This window comes from Gopherus flavomarginatus, chromosome 15, assembly GCF_025201925.1.
Source record: "Gopherus flavomarginatus isolate rGopFla2 chromosome 15, rGopFla2.mat.asm, whole genome shotgun sequence".
In the NCBI taxonomy this organism is placed as follows: domain Eukaryota; kingdom Metazoa; phylum Chordata; order Testudines; family Testudinidae; genus Gopherus; species Gopherus flavomarginatus.
Genome location: NC_066631.1, coordinates 20256229 through 20280694, shown reverse-complemented (window position 1 = coordinate 20280694; position 24466 = coordinate 20256229). Strand labels below are relative to the sequence as shown.

General features: G+C 44.1%; 1 protein-coding gene across 8 annotated transcripts in view; it reads left to right on the top strand.

Annotated features, from left to right (window-relative positions):
• The window catches only part of ULK1 (unc-51 like autophagy activating kinase 1), a 104040-nt gene that overhangs the window by 23756 nt on the left and 55818 nt on the right, over positions 1-24466 (top strand). For 7 of the 8 annotated variants that reach the window (XM_050923479.1, XM_050923478.1, XM_050923476.1 and 4 more), the window contains exons 5-8: positions 972-1008; positions 11556-11729; positions 14518-14591; positions 20100-20201. In XM_050923479.1, coding sequence (XP_050779436.1) covers positions 972-1008; positions 11556-11729; positions 14518-14591; positions 20100-20201 — 387 coding nt within the window. Of the gene's footprint in view, positions 1-971; positions 1009-11555; positions 11730-14517; positions 14592-15126; positions 15221-20099; positions 20202-24466 lie in introns of those variants that run through there. The other variant, XM_050923482.1, reaches the window with a different exon arrangement.

The following is a 24466-nucleotide window of genomic DNA, read 5'->3' as shown; positions in this document are numbered from 1 at the left end:
CTTTGCGGGATGGAGGCAAAATGGAGGGGTCTCCCAGGGGTCTAAGTAGACTTTCTCTTGGGCGTGGAGACCCCCTCCTCTCTCTTATTCAAAGTCCAGCTCCAAGATGGAGTTTTGGAGTCACGTGGGCAAGTCACATGTCCAGACATGACTCAGTTTTTACAGGAAGCAGCTATTGTTTACATGCTACATCCTCAGGTAGACTTCTTATGTGGATTGGAGCCTTCTGAGATTTGTTGTCCTTTAAGTGTTTCTTGACTGGGCACTAATATGCACATTCCTTTCTCAAGAAGCTGACCAAATGCTTTGCTTAGGCTACTTAGAAATCAAGCAAGTACAGAGCCAGTATTCATAACTTTGAATACAACAATGACACGTGCGTACAAATAGGATGAATAGATTCCGTAGATCATAATCTTTGCAGAGAGATATTACATGGCGTATGTAGCATAAAACATTTTCCAGTTATGTCATATATACATTCATAAGCATATTTCCAGGAAGGCTTATGGGGTGCATCGTCACACTAATTTCAAGCACAGCAGAGCTCAAGCACTAGGCTGTTTTTAATCTCCCTATTGCTGGAATGCCTGTTTAGCGCAGGCTTGATGGGGAAGACTTTTTATCTTGAAGGGGAATATATGTTACCACCTACTATTCACTAATGAGCAATTTCGTGGAAAGAACAACTTCTCCACGTGTTATAGTTGTAGAGCTACCAAACCTTATATATACGTTCTTATGTTCTCTTCAAACTGAGATCTCATTGGATGTTTCCTTACTAGCGGGGGAGCATAATTGAGTGAGCTTTGAATACTTACTCGTAGTCACTCCCAGGTTCCTTTCCTGATCCCATGATATAAGCATCATTGTGGAGTTCCCATCTTACTTAATTTTGCTTCCTCTATTCTTTAAATTTTGCCACCCTGCCCAATGCTAACTAAACTTTTGTTGTTCCCTTCTCTTTCCAGTACTGCAATGGTGGTGACCTGGCTGATTACCTGCACAGTAAGTAGACCAAAGGGGAGGACATCCTTTGTTTCAAAGGAAACATTTTGAATTTTTATTTGTTAGAGTTGTTGGAATTTGTGAAAGATAAGAACTTAAGAATGACCATACCGGGTCAGACCAATGGTCCATCTAGTCTAGTACCTGTCTTCCAACAGTGGCCAATGCCAGACACTTCAGAGGAAGGAACAGACAGGGCAATCATCAAGTGATCCATCCCCTGTCATCCAGTCCCAGCATCTGGCACCCAGAATTTGGTTTTGCGTCCTGACCTTTTTGGTTAATAGCCATTGATGGACTTATCCTCCATGAAGTTATCTAATTCTTTTTTGAATCCAGTTATAGTTTTGGCCTTCACAACGTCCCCTGGCAATGAATTCCACAGGTTGACTGCACTGTGTGAAGAAGTACTTTCTTATGTTTGTTTTAAACCTGCTGCAAATAATTTCATTGGGTGACCCCTGACTCTTGTGTTATGTGAAGAGTGCAGAGCTGATCCTTTCCCCTATGAAACAAATACAGCATCATTGCTCTTCTTTTCCCTTTGCCAAGTGCTTCTTCATTGGTGAATGTACATGTGCTTTGCAAATACTAAGTCCATGGAAGCCAACTAGGATTGCTTGCATGCTCTACAATGTAGGTCAATAATGACTATTGGGAATAGGCTGCTGTCCGCAGTTACCCAGTTTAATCTATAAGGTCATTGTAATTAGACTGTTTATTTGAATTCCACCAGTGACTACAAGCTGCTTTAGGCACATCTGGCATCTTGCTCATCAGCTGAAAAAAAAAATTGCGAACTTGTTTATACTGATGCCTTGCCTTTGTATAGTGTTTCATCTTCAAGGATCCCAAAGAAAGTTGGATGTTTCTTTTTTAAACAAACGCAGGCAAAATGCAGCCACCTCTGGGATGTAACACCCCATGTATTTAACAGCATATGGAACTACTACCCAACAGTACAGGGTCGAAAGTTAAGAACAGTGTGCATCCAATTGAAATGCGAGGGGAAATTTTGAGCCTGCGTAGTGTAAAGTGGTGATAAGTACGAACATTTAGAACCTTGTCCAGCACAATAGTGATAGTCAGATGTTTTTGACCTATATGTGTTAATTAGCGTCAGGATAGTGGTAGCGGCTGTGTCCTCTTCTTACTTTCAGCTTAAACTAATGAAACTTGTGATGCAGGGACTAAGACACTGATCCTACAAGCTGCTCTGCCAGTCCAGAGACCCGCTGAGCAGCTTGCAGGATCATGACCTAAATAAACAACATCTAGAACTCAAGGCTCCTCTTGAAAGACAGACTGGAATGGAGTCTGAATGGAGAGAAGAGAGCCTGTTTTCCTGGACGCTTAACTAGTAGCTTTGCTGGAGCTATGCTGGATTTAAAACTTATTGTCATTTTAAGTGTTTTGTTTTTGTCTTGCAGGCTAACTGAAAGATTAAAGCTCTCAGTATTTATTAATGTCTCTTCCTGTGTGGCTTTTGGGTCATGTTTAAACAAACAGTGCCAGTCGAGGGTGGCTTCTCCATTTGTTGTTAACGTTATGAGACTGTATTAAAATAATAGTAATAATAATTTTACTGGAGGCTTTTTATTTAAATGAGATGATGACTGGATACTGTGGAAATTGAAGGATTAAAAGATGAATTCACATTTGCCTTGGAGCTAACTTTAGTGTCTCATGAATGATGAATTCAGGACTCAATCTAATGTACTCCAGCTCATTCATATGGGATAGCATTAGCAAATGGCATTTAACTTGATTTTAGTCTATGGAATGGTATTGGTAGCTGAAGGAATGTAAAGCATCATTTTACTCTCTACATAATTTTTGTAGAGATGAGTCAGAGGCGAGCTAGACTTGCATTTTAGTTCTGAGTTTTGCATGCTTGGTGTTAGTTCTGTGTGATGCTTTCACATCCACTAGGTAATGATGTGCAGAAATGGAACACCTTTCCTGGAGTAGGGACAAATTAATGTGCTTGTACTCTGGAGCTTTTTGGCTGAATATAATTGGAATTTTTAATAATGGAGCACTTTAAAAATAGCCAACCTAAGGCTAGGTCTACACTACGGGTGGGAGTCGACCTATGATACGCAACTTCAGCTATGCGTAGCTGAAGTTGGCGTATCTTAGGTCGATTTACCTGGCCGTGAGGACAGTGGCGAGTTGACTGCTGCGCTGCTGCTCCCCCGTCGACTCTGCTTCCACCTCTCGCTGCGGTGGCTTTCCGGAGTTGACGGCACAGCGATCGGGGATCGATTTTTATCGCGTCTGCACTAGATGCGATAAAAAATCGATCCCCAATAGATCGATTACTACCAGCCAATCCGGCGGGTAGTGTAGACATACCCTTAGTTGCTTTACTATGGCATTAAAATTGTGGAACTAGATTAACTACAACTTGTGATCGGTAGCAATGAAATGGGGGCGCAGTTGAGGAGACGAGGTGAGGAATGTCATAAAAATGTAGGAGTCCATAGTTTCAAGCAGTCTCCTGCAGGGTGTACACAAGGCTTTGCTTGTATGCACAATTACAAAGTGTTGTGTGCACAGATGGCTGCTTCTGCCCATTCTGAAAATTTGACTTGTAGGGTGGGATTTTTTTTTGCAGAAACCTGGGTGAGTTAGGAGCACAAGTCCCATTGTAAGCCAATGGGATTTGCACTTCTACATCAGTAGGCAAATTGCACCCATGGTATCTAACTTTTGTCAGCATAGCTGACCTGAGCTCTAGAGCAACGGTTCTCAACCTCTGTGGACCCAGCTGTAAACCTTGATGGCCTGTTATGACTTAGTAAATAGCACAAAAAACATCTGGCTTACTAAATATTTCTTACCCATGAAGCATAATATACACCATCCTGGCAGCTCCTGTGGTTCTAGTCCCACAGGGCTGGCTGGGCTCAGCTCAGCTCCCTGCACTGGGCATTGCAACCTGGTATATGGGGTTGCAGTGCCACTCACTCAGATTTGGCCTAGCCATGCCCCTTCCCTCCCCGCTGCCCCCCCCAGGCCTTCCACACAACTCTTTGACACGTTCTGGTGACCCAATTTTGGATCATGACCCAAGGGCTGAGAAACCCTGCTCTAGAGCAGTGGCTCCTAAACTTCAGCAACCTGTGAACCCTTTCACTAGAATATCAAGTCTTGTGAACCCTCTCCTAAAAATGAATATTTCCAGGGATTTTCTCCTTTTATCTGAGTATAAATTATAAAAGCAGTGATCTGGGAAATATAAATTTTATTTTTATGACATGCATATTACACACTATTATTATTGCAGTATTTTTATTACATTAGGAAAATGGCAACACTCTCTTCCAATATCTCACTTTCATAGCGTGTATCACTTTGAATAAGACTCTTATAAGACAAGGCTCCTATGTTTCACCAAGGAGTATCAGATGTGAAACATCATGAAGGTATTTAAGAAGCCAACTCAAAAAGTTCCTCCTACACAAGCCTTCAGAAGTCTTGAGCAGTCCAGACAAACAAGGCACATTACAACAAAGCTTAAACTTTGTTCTTCATAATAATTAAAAAAAACAATACTAGCTGCCTATTTAATTTTAAAAACAGCAAAAAATATCCACTTCCATTTCCGTTTCTTATAAGGAGTCTTGAATGTTAAATCTCCTCAGTGTGATAGATATGTTTGCTTTGATCTGCTTAATCTTGGAAGTCCAGGGGCTCCGGACTGCTGGCCCTGTGCTGCCCAGGATGCCTAGGGCCACCTCTGTCTGCCATTAGAGAATTTTTTTCTGAGAACCCCCTGTAACATTTCATGAAGCCCCAGGAGTTCACGAACCCGAGTTTGAGAACCACTGCTCTAGAGGGTAAAGCACTGAGCTATGCGTCCATGACTCAGAACCGCGCACGTGTATACAGACACACACTCCTCCCCATTTGAACGTTAAGCTTCCAGACGTGGTTTATAGAACATGCTCTTGCTTGTATTGCCACTGGTACGTGCACACCATGGCAGCACAAAAGTGGAGCACACTATGCAATTAGGTTAGGCTGCTAATTAAACTCATTTGCTTGCTGTCATGACTTGCTTTCTTTAAATCCAAAACTGACTATAATAAGGAGGTTAGTAGTCACTTCTAGAAGGTGGCGTTTAATTTTAGTTGCCATTCAACTTCTTTGTTTTGGGGGCTTTAATGTCCAATGGGCTGCTGGTTGCTGCTTTGATCCCTGGGTTACTCAAAGGTGGTTATGTTAGGCTTTTTCCTTCCCTAAAATTACTTTACTTTACAGTTGTGAGGAGTAGCTACCAGGTAAGAATAAATTTAAAGGACGTGTAGTCTTGCTTCTGACTCTTAAAATCTAGGCGACAATTATGAATAACAGTGGCTAATAAAACCTAATTGAGCTGTATGCACCGAAGGGAAAACCTCATCAGATGAACTCCATATGTTTTAAAAAAAAACCCACTGATCCTTATCAACATCTATTTTTAGAGAATTTTTTACCAGCAGATCCTTTCTCCAAATCACATAGGAGACATCTTTTAGGGATGTATTCAAGCAATGCAGTGCTTGTACCTCTGTAGTATCAGCGAACAGAAGTTTCCGATTACTAGTTTTGCTCTTTAAGATTATTCAGGCAACTTTAGCTTTCTTTAATTTTATTATTTTATTTTTTTAAACCTCTGTGTCTCCTGCCACCTTCTCCCAAGCTCCTCTGCTTGGTTTGGCATCCAGCCTTCAACGAACTTCCAGAATGAGTTTGCTAACAAGGAAATGAGGCATGGAATGTTCATATCTGTTGCCTCAGCAACATCTGGCTGGGCCCCGGTCCTATATCATGCTGGTTTGCCTGTTTCCTGCGAGGCTGTTTGACTGGGTGTTCTCTTATTGCCCGGGTACAGTCACCTGTCGTGTGCAGGCCCTTCGCGGCCCTTCTTAGATTTAGAATTTCTTTTTTTTAAAGCTCGTCCCCCTGTTAAACATTTCAGAAAGTTCATGTTTCTTCCAACATGTTTCACTGAAGTGCAGAAACCCAAGCAAATTTCTGCTCTCTAGCCTGAATTCCCTGCTGGACGGAGCTGTTACTTGACTGCTCTTTAATTGTGGCATCTCTTTTTCCCATCCATTCATGGAGTATTTCAGCAGGTAATTCCTGTTAATGGTAACGTGAGCTACGCAAGCAAATCCCCTTATCATTGGGAGAATAGGCTTTTAAGCCTACTCATCCATTCTGCCCTCTAATTAAAAATGTTAGGCAATATTTTAATTCTCCATTGCACCCAAAGCAACTGTAATTGTCCATCCCATCATAAAGCAAAAGACGTGTGTGTGTTCTTCAGTGTGAAATGCGTTGGTTTGTCTTTCCCCTCATCTTCAGTCCTATCCCTTGGCTATGTGGCCTATTGCTTCCAGTGAATAGGAATTTGATTTCACTGTATGATGTATCTTTCCTTTTGGCAGTTCTGTTGACTTTTGTCTTCCATTGTAGCTCTTCTGGTGTCATGTATCAAAGTGAGAGAGTACAGTACAGCTCTGCGTTGCCTGGTAGGTGAGCAGAGCAGTGGAAAGTGTCACCCAAGTGATTGGTCTCAGCTCAGGAGTAACCGGATGAAATTTTATGGCTTTTGTTATGCAGAACGTCAGACTAAGTGATCTAATGGTCTCTTTTGGCCGCCAGCTCTGGGCAGCTATTGGTAGTAAGGCAGGTAGATGGAGTAGCCATCTCTGTGAAGAGAATTTCTCACCGCAGCAACATGTACCTTTTTTTTTTTTTCAGATAGACCATGATGTGTGAGAGCATGCAGGTTGAAAGGGGCGTGTAATAAGTACTGTAGGTTGAATTCTAACGAGTTAGGAAAGCTGCAAGAAGGACGCCCCTGAGCTCTTGGGCGCCCCTTTGCAAAAGGGAGTGAGGCATTTCTCACCCAGGACTGAGAATGGGGCTCCCACTGTCGGCCTCCCGGCGCTCCCACTGTCAAAATTGCGGTGGAAGCAATTTCTGCAATATCACAAGTTAAGTAGGTCCTGACCCAAAGCCCACTCAGTCTCATTGACTTTAATGGCCTTTGGATCAGGCCCATATTGAGGACAGACCCAGCTGATACTTGTGGGTAAGATGAGATGTTACTCTTGCCGCCCCTCCCCCAATCCTAAATATCCTGTCCATAAAGTGTCATGTGTAGTTCAGTATGTCTGAGCTAGGGTCATCTGATACAGGTCCCTGTGTTTGCTCTAGCTCACCTGCAGCCTCAGGGCAGGTAAAGCACTCCTCCCCTGTCCACAGAGTGCTGACCAGGGTGTTTTTAGGTGTTTTCAGCTTTTTACAGCACTCCGGGAGCTTGGAGCCATGCGGGCCTCTGACTGACCTGCTGTAAATATTTGCTCTGTTCTACTGACCTGTCTAGCATTCCCTGAGGCATGCTTGTCGAGCCCACAAAAATAAACACATGGATATTGTTACTCCTTAGGTATGGCAGAGCAAGGCTTGTGAAGCCATAACATGGCCTTGCAGGGAACGCAGGTTAACAGCGCTCAGGTTGGGGGGTACCCAATCCCCATTGCATGTTTTTAATACCTTGCCAGCTATGCCATGGTTAGGGCCCTACCAAATTCAGGGCCATGAAAAACACGTCACGGACCATGAAATCTGACCTTTTGAGTGCTTTTACCCTACACTGTACAGATTTCACAGAGGAGACCAGCGTTTCTCAAATTGGGGGTCCTGACCCAAAAGGGAGTTGCCAGGGGGTCACAAGGATATTTTAGGGGGGGTTGCGGCATTGCCACCCTTACTTCTGTGTTGACTTCAGAGCTGGGCAGCCGGAGAGCGGCGGCTGTTGGCCAGGTGCCCAGCTCTGAAGGCAGTGCCGCACCAGCACAGACGTAAGGTTGGCAATACCATACCAGGCCACCCTTACTTCTGCGCTGCTGCTGACGGCGGCTCTGCCTTCAGATCTGGGCTCCTGGCCAGCAGACGCCGTTCTCCAGCTGCCCAGCTCTGAAGGCAGCGCTGCCACCAGCAGCAGTGCAGAAGTAAGGGTAGCAGTACTGCAACCCCCACTACAATAACATTGTGCCCCGCAACTCTTTTTTGGGGCAGGACCCCTACAATTTCCAACACCATGAAATTTCCGATTAAAATAGCTGAAATAATGAAATTTATGATTTAAAAAATCCCATGACCGTGAAATTGACCTAAACGGGCAGTGAATTTGGTAGGGCTCTAGCTATGGTGAAGATGAGCTAATGCTCCCTCTTTTTGTAGGGACACTGGCACAAGTTCCTTGCTCAGGATGAGGATTTAACAGCGGAGAAATGTTAAATTGGATCATGCTCTACTTTGCTTGAATGGCCAATGCACTGGACATGTCTGCTCTGCTGTATCTTCTCCCTCCCTCTACTTATGGGATACTGCCCTGGAGATCAGCCACCAGCTAACCTCAGCACATGACTGCTCTTCAGAAACCTTTCTGGTGGAACAGGGACAGTCCCAGTTTCCCTGATATGTTAGCCCAGAAGGGCAAGAAAATCTTACTAGACAGCTAGCGTAGGGACTAAACCAACTAGCCGGAGGGTAAATAGGGAAGTTACAATTGGGAAAACTACCAACGAGATCCAGGGGCTATGCACTTGCATCAAGCATAGCTGCTGGGAGGTGGGAAGTTGCCAGGACTTAAGCCGTGTATTGTTTCTGCCTCTGGCTAGTGGGGTTCTGGAGTCCCTTGCTGTACGGGAAAAGGAGCTCTCTCTTCCCTCCTTCCAGCGACTCCTAAGAGAAGAGTGGAGCCAGCAATGCAGCAAATAGGGCCTTTGCCATTCTACCCCTCCAGAGCCAGCTGGGTGCTGTAGGGCGGGATTGGGGTGAGAAGTGAATGAGAGCTAGGAAAACTGTTTTTCTTTTTTCTTTCTCTCTCTCTCTCTTTTTTTTTTTTTTTTTTAATTGCAGTGAGGAATGCAGCTTTTTTCCTTCGCAGCATTCCCCATATTGCAACATGTTCCCAACTGAGAGCAGCCGCATGAAACTGACTTCACCCTTTTGTTTTGTTGCTGCCCACAGGGTTCTGAGTAGCAGCATCTGTGCAACGGACCTCAGTCTTGTATCAGTTTTATTCTGCTACTGCTTCGTAGCTTTGCAGAGCACTGGAGCAGCCTGGCTGCCAGTTCAAGGCAACAGCCATGCATTGGTTTACATACTTCCCATGTTTTGGAGGTTATATCTTCACAAGCTTAAGAACTTGGTGCTTAACTTTTAAGTGAAAGCTTGAATTCTGCACTACTTTCTCCACAATTAGTGGATTTTTGTAAATCCCCATATTAATCTATTTTTGCCGTGTAAAGCAGTAGAAGACTAGCTCCAGGTTATGTATTCTTAACATGTGCAGAGTGGGGAGATTGTATGGTATTGTGTGGAGATTAGCTGGTAAATTGTGTGGAAACAGCTCAGAAAGGGTAATGCCTTGAAAGCAGTTGTGGCTTGCTGGCAGAACTGCAGGTCAGAACAAGACTTTTACAAGACTGTTTAACTGCTAGAGGCAAAGGGTATTTAGCTGAAGGAATCTATGATAGCCTGCTAGCTTGACAGCGTAAGTACTGCTGAGTTTAGAGTCCTACATTTTTTGTTAGGCAGATATTGAGACAGTTGGGCCCATTAGATTTGTGGGTTCAAAATTAATCTTGAAAGAGATTATTTGTGGAGTGGGGAGGGGCTGTCGTACTCTTTTAGTGATGATGGCCCCTGTTCCAACGGTTCTGGAGCAGATTATTGGGGTCAGTGTTGCCTGTTCAGAAGACCTGATGCTGTGGTTGTAGACATGTTAATCATGACATCTAATCAGCTAAGGTGTTGGGAGGAAGGATGGTCCAGTGACTAACCTGGCACTTGGGAGACCTGGGTTGAACTCTCAGCTCCCCCACAGACGTTCTGTATGATCCTGGGCAAGTCACCCAGTTTCTTTGGGTCTCTGTTCCCTCATCTGTTAAACTGAGGTAATAGCACAGGATGTTGTGTTTATTAAAGATTGTGAGGTGATCAGATACCGTGGTGATGGGAGCCATATAAAAGTACCATGGATGGATGGATAGATACCACGAGGAACAGTCTATTCAAGAGAATTGGCATACAGGAGAATGTAACCAGTCTTGCTGGACATACTAGACCTGTCTTTATGCTGGTCTAAATCAACATGGTTCCATTGAAATGAACGGAGTATTACCCTAGCATATACCAGGTGCAGCCCCACTTCATGCTTCTGAGAGTGTGATGTTAAAGGTGAGGTCATGCTTTTGATGTAAGATACCGTCAGGATTACTCGGACTAAAATTTCAAGATGCCTTTGTAACAATTCGTATATTCCATTCACCAAGACTCCACGTCAAGAGCAGGTGTCTTGTAAATTCCAGTAGAGTGCTGGCTCATGAGAACAGAATTCAGTGGGGGAAGAGAAGCTCTGCATGTCTGTATGTTGGCGTTACATGTATGAAGCAATGAGCCGCTGGTTGACTGAGTGACATTTTAGGTCTGCTAGTTGTGAGCCTCCCTGTGAAGATTTGGGAGTTGGGATGGGAGTTTGTTTTCTATTCTAAACGCAGTTCAGTCAGCCCACGTTTCATGCTGTTTTAAAGTAAAATATTTAATTTCCTGTGTCGGGCTAAAACTGCTTATGCCCTGCTCTTTGTTTTCTTAAGGATTCCTCCACTTTAGCTGAGAAGGTAGAATAGTGTTTTGGTGCTCTTGCCAGTATGGTTTAAGACCTTACCAGAGAACAGCTGGAGCAACATGAAAATGGAGCCTCCTATAATTACTGGGGCATTTACGAGAGAGATGATTTTATTCAAGTGAAATGTATTTCTTTGAACCTTATTTGTCCTTGAATGTTAGCATCCGCCCAAGAAGGCATCACACAGTATTGCTATTGAGGCTTCTTCTGTGTTCAGTGGGCCGGATCCCGCCTCTGGTAGGCGTGTCTTACAGATGTGCTTGTAAAGGTGTGGGGAAAGATGGTTCATAAAATTGCTGGGGTTAATTTTGGATCAGCCTCATTACATGTGGGTTTCCGTTTAGCTTCTTGATCCTTTCAGTATTTCTTTGTTTTAAAATCAAAAGAAAGCCTGCGTCCCAGGAGAATGCAGTTAGCTGCATGCACATTTACAGAACTTTATTAATTTAAAAAAAAAACCTTTTGTTTATGAGAGCTATTTATATTCAGTCTCATCCCTGTTGGTACATACTGTTACAGGGCCAGATCCTCCACTGGTGTAAATTGGTGTATCTTCACCATAGTCAGTAATGTTATGCTGATTTATAGTAGCTGAGGATCTGATGCACGGTTCTTTGCATCATTTCAGATTTGGAGGAGAATGCAGTCTAGTCACAAATACTTTAAGGGATGCTCCTCAAGAACCAATTTTAAAAAAGTCACATGTAGTTACTTTCTAACTGGGTAGCTTGAGGGAGCGTTGGGAGTGCTCAGTCCAGGGTTATCCTTGTTCATCTCTGTGGAGAAGCTGCCTTCTGCTTTGCTTAGTGATGGCTGGTGTTACAATCGTTCTGTCTGTTTTTCCTTCCAGCCATGCGGACACTTAGCGAAGATACCATCAGGCTCTTTCTCCAGCAAATAGCAGGTGCCATGAAAATGCTACACAGCAAAGGTATCATCCACCGAGATTTGAAACCACAGAATATCCTCCTTTCTTATGCTGGAGGCAAGAAATCAAATCCTAACAACATTCGTATAAAGATTGGTAAGAACCTTTCCTTATATCCTGCTTTTAAGAAACACTTTCCCTGGAATGATCAACATGGCTTTGGAAATGGCTAACTAGCCAATCCAGACGGCTGCAACTGGATAAGAAACAAATGAACTGATCATAGGGGAATTAGGATTAGTTTTTCACCATTGCAGTGGAATGTCTTGAAAGCTCTCCAGGTCAGATCCTCAGCTGGTATGTATCAGTGTAGTGCTATTGACGTCAGTGGAGCTATGCTAGCTCACACCAACTGAATGTCTGTCCCTCTTCTCCCCCCTGCCACCGTATCCATTTGTTTTGTTTCTTACACTTGTTCCAAAAGAAGTGGATGCTGATTGGCACTGTGCTCCGCTGGATAACTATTGTGGCTAAGTTAAATTCTAGTGCATCAGCTGCCTTCACCCAGTCTCCCCATGATGTTTAAATGAAATCATGGGTAGTCATGTGAATTATATATAGTTTGACTTCCTGGCCTAAGGGTGGGTATTCAGATATGGAGCCTTTCATCTCCATGGCTCTGTCTAGACTAGGAGAATAGCTAGCATGTTTTTAAACATGACCTAACCTGTTTTAACTAGCAAGTCTTTGTTTTTATACATGATCTATTTTGCTACTCTAGTGATGACCTGGATCGTTAGTTCTAATCCATCCCTAGTAGTTAGTGAGTGACAGAGTTCTTATGCTCTGGCTGTTCTGTGACATATGCAAAATGAATGGGTGGACTCAGTCGAGTTACAAGTTGAGAGGTGTCTTTCTCAGAAAAAACAGTCATTCAGTTTCCTCCCTGGGCAACAGTTGTTTAGACCGTGATATTGATTTGTCCCAACCTTTTAAAACAGAGGTGGGGCGGGAATTTTGGTGTCCCAAGACTGCGATCCCTACATACTTGGTGAACGCTGAGCTCTGATTTAGAAAACAGCACATGCGATGACTGCCATCTTGGCTGACACCAGGGATTGAATCAGAAACCTCCAGAGCTAAAAATGTCAGTTTACAGCTTGAGCTAAAGAACCAGGTTGGATGTGATGGACCCACATCCTCTGTGGATCAAGCACAGAGGGGGACATGTAACATATGCTGGTCAATGGGTTATATGAACACACGCCAGAAACCCAGTTATTAAACCCAAGGTTTCTCTTAAAGGAGAGCTGTGTAGTCACATCTTGATTCATGGACATTTGTTGGACTGTACTATAAGTTGACCAAGTTGATTTTAACACCAATTAAATTACACCATGCTCGGTTTCAACTCTGTCCTGTGGAGAAAGCATGAGTGCCTTTTGGCTGAAAAATGAAGTCTGCTGGAGAATGAGGTCTGCTGCAGGTGTGTGAGAAATTTTGCAGCCGCTCAGCTGTAGCTGAAGCCTTTCTCCAGAATTCAAGCATGGATGGAAAGTAGAAGTGTCTAATGACCCACAGGCACGTAAAAAGGGAGGGCCATCTAAACAGCACTCCTAGCTAATGTGTGCTGCCTTAGTCTCAGTTCGTCATACCCTTCACACACACACTGCTGTTTAACCACCCCTTTTCCTTAAGGAGAATACTGTGTGGTCCAGGAATGGGACTAGACAGACATAATATCATTCTAATGACAGATGGCAATATAAGCAGCCGTGTCAAATATTGCTTGAAATATCTGGTAACCTTAAGGGAACCTCTAAGCATCATATGATCAGATGCTGAGTAACCTGAGTAACCTGCAGCTGTAAATACTTTCAGCACTGATAGACCCTGACTTTTCTAGGGTGAATCATAGAATGTCAGTTTGGAAGGGACCTCAGGAGGTCATCTAGTCCAACCTTCTGCTCAAAGCAGGACCAATCCCCAACTAAATCATCCCAGCCAGGGCTTTGTCAAGCCTGACCTTAAAAACCTCTGAGGAAGGAGATTCCAGCTCCACCCATTCCAGTGCTTCACCACCCTCCTAGTGAAAAAGTTTTTCCTAATATCCAACCTAAACCTCCCCCACTGCAACAGTCCTTTTTCTGTCATCTGCTACCACTGAGAACAGTCTAAATCCATCCTCTTTGGAACCCCCTTTCAGGTAGTTGAAAACAGCTATCAGATCCCCCCTCATGCTTCTGTTCTGCAGACTAAACAATCCCAATTCCCTCAGCCTCTCCTCATAAGTCATGATACATATATAGTGCCATGCAGCTTCAGATGAGCATCTTCCAAAGATACAGGTGGTGGTGGGTCCCTGCTGATGTTTGTTATGTTGTGGTCCAACCCTGCCTCCTGTTCTATGTCATGGAGTGTAACTACCACTTCCCCAAATCTGAAGTAGCAGCAAGTAACAAGGGAAAAGCTATCAAGCTTTGCTGGACCTTCACTGCATTCATAAATCTCGGACTAGATGCTCAGCTAATGTAAAGAGGCATAGCTCCATTGCAGTCAATAGAGGCTTCCCAGTTTCCACCAGCTGAGAATCTGGCAACTGGAGTCCACCTGGAAAGAACAAACCGTGAACAACAGACACTGGAAAAATAGTGACTGCAGGCACCTTTACGTGATTTGGGATTCATTCCTTTTCACGTAGAGTGCTTTTTATAGCTGCATTTTCTCAACCCTTTCTATTGTATGGAACATGTAGTAATAGTGAGAGAAACTTGCGTTAGCTTGGGGATAGAACACAAGTTCTGTATTCAAAATGGGGGATGTCCCTTGTACTGAGGGACTACGGAGAAACAGGAGGGCCCATGCTGGGGATTGAGGCAACTGAAGAAAGGTTGGGCTTCTCTAGATCTAGTGAATGAACTTCTTCTTTTCTTTGTATTTGTAGCTGATTTTGGATTTGCCCGGTACCTGCAAAGCAACATGATGGCAGCAACGCTGTGTGGCTCCCCTATGTACATGGTGAGTGCACTCTGCTTATGTATCTTTTTGTGGTCAAACTGCTGTATCATGTAGGCTTGCAAAAAACAGGCCCTTCCTGACATGTGGAACCTGCAATGGTTATTTAGATTATGCCAGGGGTCGGCAGCCTTTCAGAAGTGCTGTGCCGAGTCTTCATTTAGTCACTCTAACTGAAGGTTTCGCTTGCCGGTAATACATTTTAACATTTTTAGAAGGTCTCTTTCTATAAGTCTATAATATAGAACTAAACTATTGTTGTATGTAAAGTAAATAAGATTTTCAAAATGTTTAAGAAGCTTCATTTAAAATTAAATTGAAATGCAGAGCCTCCCAGACCGGTGGCCAGGACCCAGGCAGTGTGAGTGCCACTGAAAATCAGCTTGAGTGCCGCCTTCGGCACGCGTGCCATAGGTTGCCTAACCCGGGATTATACCATTCAAAGTGCTGTGCAACCCTTAAGCCTAGTTCTTCTTTTCCTCCTAGACCTCCCCCCAAGACCTGGATTTTGTGTTCTTAAAGCTGCTGTTGTAAGTGGAAACCCTAATGGGAGACTGATAAAGATTCTCCGAGCGGCAAGATGGCAAACATCTATGCTGCTGTGCTGACATCTGCCTTTCAGGCAACCGTTGGTAAATAATAATAGACTATTGATTGACCCCACTCAGAAATTGCCTCTTCCAGATAGGAAGCAGGGCCCTTCAGCTAAGGCGTTGGGACCTAAAATCCAGAGTTATCCCTTGACTGCAGGTGGAATAGCAAACATGCAAACTAGGAATAGGAATGACTTTGCAGCCATAAGGCCTTTTCCAAAGTGCTGCCTTGATGAAGGGCCTCTTGGACAAAGTGTCTTCTCTTCCATTGCTCTCTGTTCCCAGTGTTGAGAGACAGTGGCCCTGTGTTTGTAATTCAGCCAGCCCATTGTGTACTTGGTCTATATCTTGATTGGGCTATATGAATACATTTTTTTTCTAGTGTGATACATGAACATAGAATCATAGAAATGCGGGGCTGGAAGGGTCCTTGAGAAGTCATCAAGTCCAGCCCTCGGCACTGTGGGAGGACCAAGTAAACCTAGACCATCCCTGACAGGTGTTCATCCAATCTGCTTTTAAAAACCTCTTGATGATGGAGATTCCACAACCTTGGTAGCCTATTCCAGGGCTAGCTGCTCTTACAGTTAGAAAGTTTAATCATTTGTTTCAGTATCTTTCCTATCGAAGTTAGGCTGATTGGTCTGTATTTCCATGTGTCCTCTTCGTTCTCCCTTTTTAAAGACAGGTACTATGTTTGCCCAGCCCCAGTCTTGTGGGACCTCACCCATCCTCCATGAGTTCCCGAAGATAATTGCTAATGGTTCTGAGATTGCTTCAGCTAGGTCCTTAAGTACCCTCAGATGAATTTAATCAGGCCCTGCCAACTTGAATATATCTAACTTATCTAAATATTCTTTAACCTGTTCTTTCCCTTTTTGGGCTTGGATTCCTTCCCCCTTGTTGTTAATATTAATCGTGCTGAGTAATTGTTACTATTAACTTTTTTAGAGAAGACTGTAGCAAAATAGCCATTAAACACCTCAGGGTTCTTTGTCATCGGTTTTTAGCTCTGCTTCCTGCCCCCCCCCAAGTAGAGGACCTACACTTTCCTTCATCTTTCTCTGGCTCCTGATGTATTGGAAGAATCTTTTTTTATGTCCCTTGCTAGGAGTAATTCATTTTGTGCCTTAGTCTATCTGATTTTGTTCCTACATGCATGTACTATTTGTTTGTTTCTTCTTAGCAATTTGTCCATGTTTTCACTTTTTTTAGGATTCCTTTTTTATGTTTTGAGTCATTAAAGATCTCCTGATGGAGCCGTATTGCCTCTTATGATTCTTTCTATCTTTCCTTAGTGTCAGGATAGTTTGCAGTGCCTTTAACATTGTCTCCTTGAGAAACTGCCAGCTCTCCTGAACTCCTTTTTCTTTTAGATGTTCTTCCCACAGGATATTTCCTACCAGTTTTTGAGTTTGTCAAAGTTTGCTTTGTCTTTTATTCTGCCAATCTCGCTCCTTCCTTTCCTTAGAATTGTGAAATCTATCGTTTCATAGTCACTTTCACCCAAATTGCCTTCCACCTGCATACTTGTTATCAATTCTTCCCTATTAGTCAGAATCAAGTCTAAAATGGCTGTTTCTCTGGTTACTTCCTCCACTTTTCAGAACAAAAAGTTGTGGCCAATACATTCCACGAACTTACTGGAAATTTTGTGTTTTGCCGTATTACTTTTCCAACAGATGACTGGGTAGTTAAGTCTCTCATTACTACCAGATCTTGTGTTTTGGATATTTGTTATTCTAGAAATGCCTCATTCGTCTTCTCCTCCTGATTTGGTAGTTCATAGTAGATCCATACCGTGCTGGCACCCCTGTCTTTTACCCTATTGTCTTTACCAAGAGACACTCAATGATCTGCCTCTCACCACTTTCTGGGCCTCAGAACAAGTATATATATTCTTGATGTATAATGAAACACCTCCTCCCTTTTTATACCCTGCCTGCCCTTTCTGATCAAATATCTCCCTCTATACAAGTATTCCAGTCGTGAGACTTATCCCACCAAGTCCTGTGATGCCAGTTAAGTCATAATTGGACTTATGTACTATTACTTCCAGTTCTTCCTGTTTGTTCCCTGTACATTTGTATATAGACATCTCCTCGCTGTCAGTAAGAGTTGCACCCCATTAGTAGAGGGATACAGTGGGACTGATGGAAGAATTGTAGCCTACAAATCTTGATTAGAAAACCTCTCCTACATCAGGTTGAGCTTCAGAGCAGGCTACTGAGATAGAAGGTGACACCTGCTTTCAAACAAAGGAGACCTTGCTAATATGTGTTTACAGCACGCTCCGAAGGAGGTTGTAGGATAGCAGAGAGGCTTGTGACTAGTCCAGAATGTAGGGCTATGTTAGGAAGTTGGCATGATGCCTGCACCTCACTGCTCTCCAAATCACCCTCGCTGTTGTCACGAGCACTAAAATTAAACTTCAAACTAGAGAGATTTTGGGTTATAAATATCTGGATATCTGCTCTTGTGACCCATCTCTCAAAGAGAGAGGTGAATTCTCAGCTTTCCATATGTGACCTGAACAATATACCCCTACAGTCTTTAAACCTGCTGCTGAATATATTTCACAGCCTAACCTAATTCTGAAACAATGGCTGTAAATGGAGTCTACCTGGCTTCTGCTGTGATCCACGTCTACTTCGTGCCTTGGTCAAGCCAGTTGCCTGAAGGATATTTGCTCAGATTGCAACCAGACATGCTAAAAAAACCACCCCACCCACAACCCATAGCGATGAAATGTAGAGTGGTAATTGCTTGTTCATGTGCATGGAGTCAACTGGTATAAAATAACCTTGGTGTATCGCTCACACCAGGGCACCAAAATAAAAAATGATCAAACCAGTCCTTCGATCTGGTCCGTGTGACTGCTCTGCAAGATGAGTGTGTTTTGATTAATTGAAAAGTCAATGCTCTTCCATTAATTCAGACTGGGGTTTTCAAAGGTGAGATGGAGAATTAGACCTGGTGTGCACTCCAAAAGTAGGTTGGCTTAACTAAGTCGCTCAGGGCCGTGCGATGTAGTGAAGCCGAGCTAAGCCCATCGGTGACACCGCTAGGTTGAGGGAAGAATTATTCTGCTAACTTAGTTTCTGCCTCAGGGAGAGGTGGATTTACTGCAGGGATAGAAAAACCCCTTCCGTCATTGTAGTATCTATGGTGCAGCTGGGCTGCTGCTGTGGTTTTTATCATAGATATTGTCTGAGATGGCCAACTCATTGAATTTCAATGTGGTTTGAGTGCCTGCTTTCCTTAAGCTCCTTTTAAAACCCCCAGCCTGAGCCTTCAACTTGGCACAGGACTTGGCTGCATAACACAGTGGCCTTTAGCTCCACTGTGTTTAAAACTGTATCTGTCGGTGCAAACCAAAGCAAGCCTGACTTCCTCTTGCTTTATTGTTGAAGCCAGTTGTTTACTGACGTGCTGTACATAAGGGTCATGTAACCTCTTTCCTCTTGAGAAACTTTCCTGAACTGTCTATTTTTAGTGACGCTTTATCTTTTACATTCTCTTGAAAGTAGATCAGATATCTGGCTCACTTTTAAAGTGAGAGAGACTATTTCTTTTTGTAAGTACTCTGGGAATTCCTTTTTGGGTTCTTGATTTAAAGGTGATTTTTTGGGGGGAAGGTGTCTGGGTGTGTTCTGATTTCTGGGAGGCATTCAGGGGTTTACTCTCCTGCTGTTGTGGGTCCCTGTGTGTGCATGGTGTGTGACAGATAGCAGGGGTGGCCTCTGCATTCCCTATCCACATGTCCTCATGCATGCACATAGCCAGCCCTGTTTTCGTGCCTTGCCACAGTGGGAGGAATGCTGTGTCAGTGTGAGAGTGCGGCATAGGGGGCCGTGTGTCTGATCCCTCGCGAAATCTGGGTCCTCACCCAGAATGGTTCTGAGCATCCACGTCTGCCATTGACAACTGTTTCCTTGACTCTGTTTATTTGGTGCTGAGGCAGAGTTAAGCAGCTCTTGTCGGTGCGTTGTTCAGAGTGGGATGTTTTTGTTTTTTTCCCCTCTCCTCCCAATGCCACCCTCAGTCCAAATGAAACAAATCTGTTCTTGGCCTTTGCTTGTGGCACAGCTAGAAAACTGATCCCCTTTCAGTCCTGTCTCCTGTGAGCATTAGAGGAAGTCTCTTTTATAAATATAGGTTTTAAGCTAGCCTGTCATTCTCCCACCTTCACCTCCACACGGATCCAGAGGCACATTGCATTCTGAGCTATTGATCATTCTGAATCTGTGCTATCTCTAGCTTCTGGAGCAAACATGCAGTGAGGAGTGGTGCATTTTGTTCCAGACCACAGAGGTTGTGGGGAAGCAAGGTGGGGACTGACCTCTTTTTGGATAAACACATGGGCCTGCTTTTGAACTCATGTCCCGTCCACTGACATGACTGCTGCCACATGTCACAGCTGCCTGCTTGCATTAGCCTCTTAAGAAATCCATGGAGCGGGAAGGGCTGAATTACCTGTACCAACTTGATCCTTTGTCGTGGCTATAACTGGTAAAGTTGGGACTTGAACTGGAGAGTGCGTGCAGTTGCTTTGTTTTAGAAGGGATGCTTGTGATGTTCTAAAGGGACTCCTTTGTTTGCAAGTTGATTTAGTAGAGATCGTAATGCCTGAGAAGGGATTGCACTGTTTTGCCTACAATGCATCAAGCAAAAGTTAAGCGGGCAGTGCCGAAGGTAAAACCATGCCTCAAGTAACCAGATTAGTGTTATGAAACTGCCTCCTTGCTAGTATGAACGCAGCACTTTAAAGCAGGTGAAGAAATCTTTAATCCCTTTTCTTTTGTGGAATCTTGGCTCGGTGCTTTTTAAAAAAAATTAGAGGCTTCTGTTTCTCTGGTAGCTGCCAAGAAAAGAGCCAAGTCTTTTTTAAACAAAACTCTATTCTCTCTCCATGCAGGCCCCAGAAGTCATTATGTCCCAACACTATGATGCTAAAGCTGACCTTTGGAGTATAGGCACCATCATTTACCAGTGTCTGACAGGAAAGGCTCCCTTCCAGGTGAGTGGCTCTGTGGCTATTAATGCTTGACATGAGTTTCTTGCTGTTTTTTCATCCGTTTCACCCACGCCAGGGGTCACATGCAATACTGAGCCCGAGGAACCCAGTCTCCAGTCAAGTCAGCCTGTCTGTCTGTCCATCCCACAGAGCAAGATAAGCTCTTTAGTTCTCAAGTCAATGGGAGGCTCCCATCTTTTTCAATGCTGCAAATATGGGTGGAGGCCGATGCTTCTTCTCCAGAGTCTGCCTCAGGGCAGCGGCAGAATTATATCCGCATGTGCGTGTGTTCTTGTGAAAGGCCATCTTTTCAGAAGGTTGTCTTGGACCCTGAAAGCAACGATATCCACAGCAGCTTGTTTTAAAATCATTTTCCCTTTATGACCGTTCACAGGGAATAATATGTTTTGAGTTGGACTTGAGGGTGTAGGGACAATAAGGAAGATCAACTAATCGGAAGGGAAATATTATGGCTGATTGGTATGACTCTGGTTTGAAACGGTGCATTGTAACTGAAATAGCCTGGCTTCTGGAGTAGAGTAGGAAGGTCTTTTTGGAGAAGTCTTCTGTGTAAATATTGTTTTTTTTCAAGGCCAGAAAGGGACCATTAAGATCTAGTCTGACCATTTGCATCTAACCGAGGCCTTAGAAGTCTGCCTAACATGCCCATAACTTCTGGTTAAACTAAAGCCTATCTTTAAGAGAGACACCCACGCTTGATTTAAAGATGTCAAGCGATGAAGAATCTAGCACATCCCTAGGTGAATTGTACCAGTAGTTAATTACCCACACTGTTCACCTTGTTTCCGTTCTGAATGTATCTAACTTCAGCTAACAGTGTTCTCCTCCCAAGCACCAGTTGCTCACCTATGGTCATGCTCACCTTATTTTGTTCCTCCTATGCCAAACCGCGAGGGTCCATGGTTTCCTCCATCTACCTGATGAACGCCCCAAATCCTCCCGTTCCATACCCCTTTCCATGACGTTCATACAGCCTTAAAACCTTTCTCTAGCATGATCGCTGCCTTTCTAGCCAGGGGAGCACTGACAAGGGACTTCCTTTTGGAGCCTATCCATCCAAGTTGAGGGGTGCATTGGCAGAGTGATGTGCAACTTGCTTCCTACTTTTCAGAGGATATTTCTACACTCCAGTGTGTGTAGGCATAGCCTCAGAGTGCACAGAAATATGGTATGTACTCAGTCCCTACCTCTGTGGTCAGACTGCTATTTTTAGCAAGGTCTGCCTACATGTGCGGAAACTACACCTCCCAACTGCAGTGTAGACCTACCCAGAGGCTCAGTGTGTGGGCTCCCGTCTCTTTTTAACCCAGGAAGCAAGATGCCAAGAATCAACCAGGGTTTTCTGCGTATCAATACAGAGTGACGTGGGGACGCCTGACATGAAAACTTCAGTTCGTCTCCTCAGATATGAATTGATCTGAAGCCTTTTCTGGCTAAATTTTGAAACCTTGATCACTGTTGCAGCGGCCATTGAAATCTGATTCTCCTCCCCTCCTCCAAATCCGTCCTAATGACCGACTTACTGAAAATGAAGATAACTAGAAGAAAATTCTGCAGTGACATAAGCCCAGCTTTACGAGCTGTTGGATTGTCCCTGGTTTAGTTCAGAGCTTTCATAATTTAAAGTGAGATCTCGAATATTTATGAAGCTGTGTAACTGGGAAAGATAAGGTGATATACAAGCCTGTTAGAAATCTTACAGGAAGGAGTGGTTGGGTCTGGCAGTAAACTGAGGCTTTTATTTTGATGTGGTCTCAGTGCTGAGGGCATATGTTCCTTTCTAGATGCCAGGGTTATTTTTTCATCTCAGTTTAGGGATCTTCTCTGACAATACTTTCTGGTCTGCCCACCTTGCTCTGTAACGAAAGTGATCCTTCATCTTCCCTGCGTGTGTAATTTTTGGTTTTACAGTATCTCCTATGGTCTGCGTGAATTTTTTGACTGTTTCATAGTTGCTAGTTACATTTTCTTGTTCTCAGTCTCAACAGCTTTGTTTAATGGGGAAGGGGGAAGAAATAACTGTTAGGAGAAAAGAACAGGAAGATTGTGTGTTTATTTAAAATAAAGCTGTGTGTATATACACACAAAGCTTTGACTCACACGCATAAATGAGCTCCTTGCCCATTAGTAAAGTATCTCAAAGCTCCACACGAACTACTGATTTAAATTCCCCTGACTTTGTGGGCCAAAGCAGGCATTGTAGGCATTCTGCGCTCACATGCAACCTTGGGACAGCTGACTTCTTTGAAAAGCCTGAGGTATGACCATTATTATTATTCAGTGACAAATGCCTTTTTAACTATGTGGAAATTTTCCTGTGACGATGTTCTTTTGAGAAAATTGTCATGGAAAATATGTTTCCCAGCCTGCTGTACTCAACTCTGCCAGCCTGGAGCTCTGGGTAGGGGGAAGGGCAGAGTCCAAGCTCTTTCTATTGTTCTGCCGTCTTTCTTATGTGAAGATGAGGCAGCCCCACCGTGCTGTGTGATCAGCGATCTGGGTAGCTTGCATAGGGAAATAAGGGGTCACCTAACGCCTTGGCATGAGAAGAGTGACTTCAGATCTTGATTGTAATGAGTGTTTATCTTTGCTGGGTACAAGTTGCACATCTGTCTTGATTTCCTTGCCTCTGTCTTTTGGGGGTTGTGCTTTGGCAACAAAATAGTGAGCCCTGTTTTGTTGCTACAGTAACCATTACGAATCTGTTTGATCTGGGAGAAAGCAAAGCCCAGTCCAGATGGTCCTCTGAGTAGGTGTGTGTGTTGAGATCGTGTGTTTACACTTAAGACAGAGGTTACCAACCGCTTTTCCCGGGTTGTAAGTTCTAGGCAAATGAAGCCTGCCTGTTGGCAGATGCTGGGAGAGTTAGTTAAACGTTAAAGGAGTTTGTCCTCATTTGCACCAGTGGAGGCTTTGCAAGAGGTGCTGCAACAGCTGAAGGTCTTGGAGTTGATTATAATCAATTGTGCAAAGAGGCTGGGAGAGTGGGGAGTGCATGGAATGCAAACGTTGGTAGGTGCGGACTGGACAAAGCAGGGTTCAGGTTTGACATTTCTGAGCGGATTGCAGAGCAGCAAAATTTGCACAGAGAGGGGAGATGGCTAGGGTGCCCAGACTCACCTGGACAGATCGGCCAAGGAAAGAAGGTAAAGAGGCAGCTGCATCCCTCCAGCACTCATAAAGGTGCCTGCTTTCTACTGTCCATCGGAGACCTCTTGGGGTGTGCCTTGAGTGCAGCTTGACATAACCCAGATGCAGAACAGAGACACTGACTGGATGAGCCTGTTAGTCCAGTGTCCTTCCTGTGGCAATTGCCAGCGCCTGATGTTTCAGAGGAATGCAACCCCCTCTTCCTGTCCCAGACCTGGCTGGGTCCAGTGTGGGATGGTGGCTGGCTCTCAGCAGTGATCCATTTCCTGTTGATTTTCCTGTCTCAGAGAGCAAGGTCCCTTTGCGTTTCACCCTTCTGGGTGGAAGTTTGTCAGCCAAGGTAGCTTATTTAGCCAGTACCTGGGAAGGAGGACACTTGCACATCTGGTTAAGATTTAGTTAGATTCCTCAAGCCAAGCCAGAGAATGACTGACTGCCATTTCCCCCGGTGCAATGGAATACGGGATCCATTGCCTCCCACTTCTGCCTGCCTGCCTTTCACCTGTTATGAGCATCCATTGCTACATCTGGAGAGGCTCACAGGTGTGCAGTACATGCAGAAGGCTGTCCTCAGCAAGAAGATGAGTCTTTAAATGTACAATAGACTTCAAGGGACTTGAGTGGATGGATAAGGAGTTAGCACATCTGGAAAGACTGGGTCCAACTGCCTTGCTTTTCTGCTAGGGAAATGTAACCTGCCAAATCAAGGCAGAAGAGAGTGGGTGGGTTTTCTTCTTCTTTATTGTAGAAATGAAAATGAACAGCAGCCAGGTCACCTGAGCCAACTTCTCTGACTTCACCATTCCTCTCCCCACCCAACACACACACCACGTCTGATTGTCAGACCTGGACAGTTGGTAGCGTGCCTGTCCAAGCTGTCCCAAGGAGCTGTGTCTATTAAACATGTCCATAAACAAAACAAGAAGCCTGCCAGAGGGGTGAGATTAAGAGGATGCATAAGCCCTATCGGCACGTTTGCTGAGCATTGTATTAATGTTGAATTGTTGATAGGCCTGGCCTAACAAATGAGGTGGCAGTTAAGAGTTGTGGCTTTTCTGCTTTATATGACTGAGGGCTTGCACTTTGTGTTCCCTGCT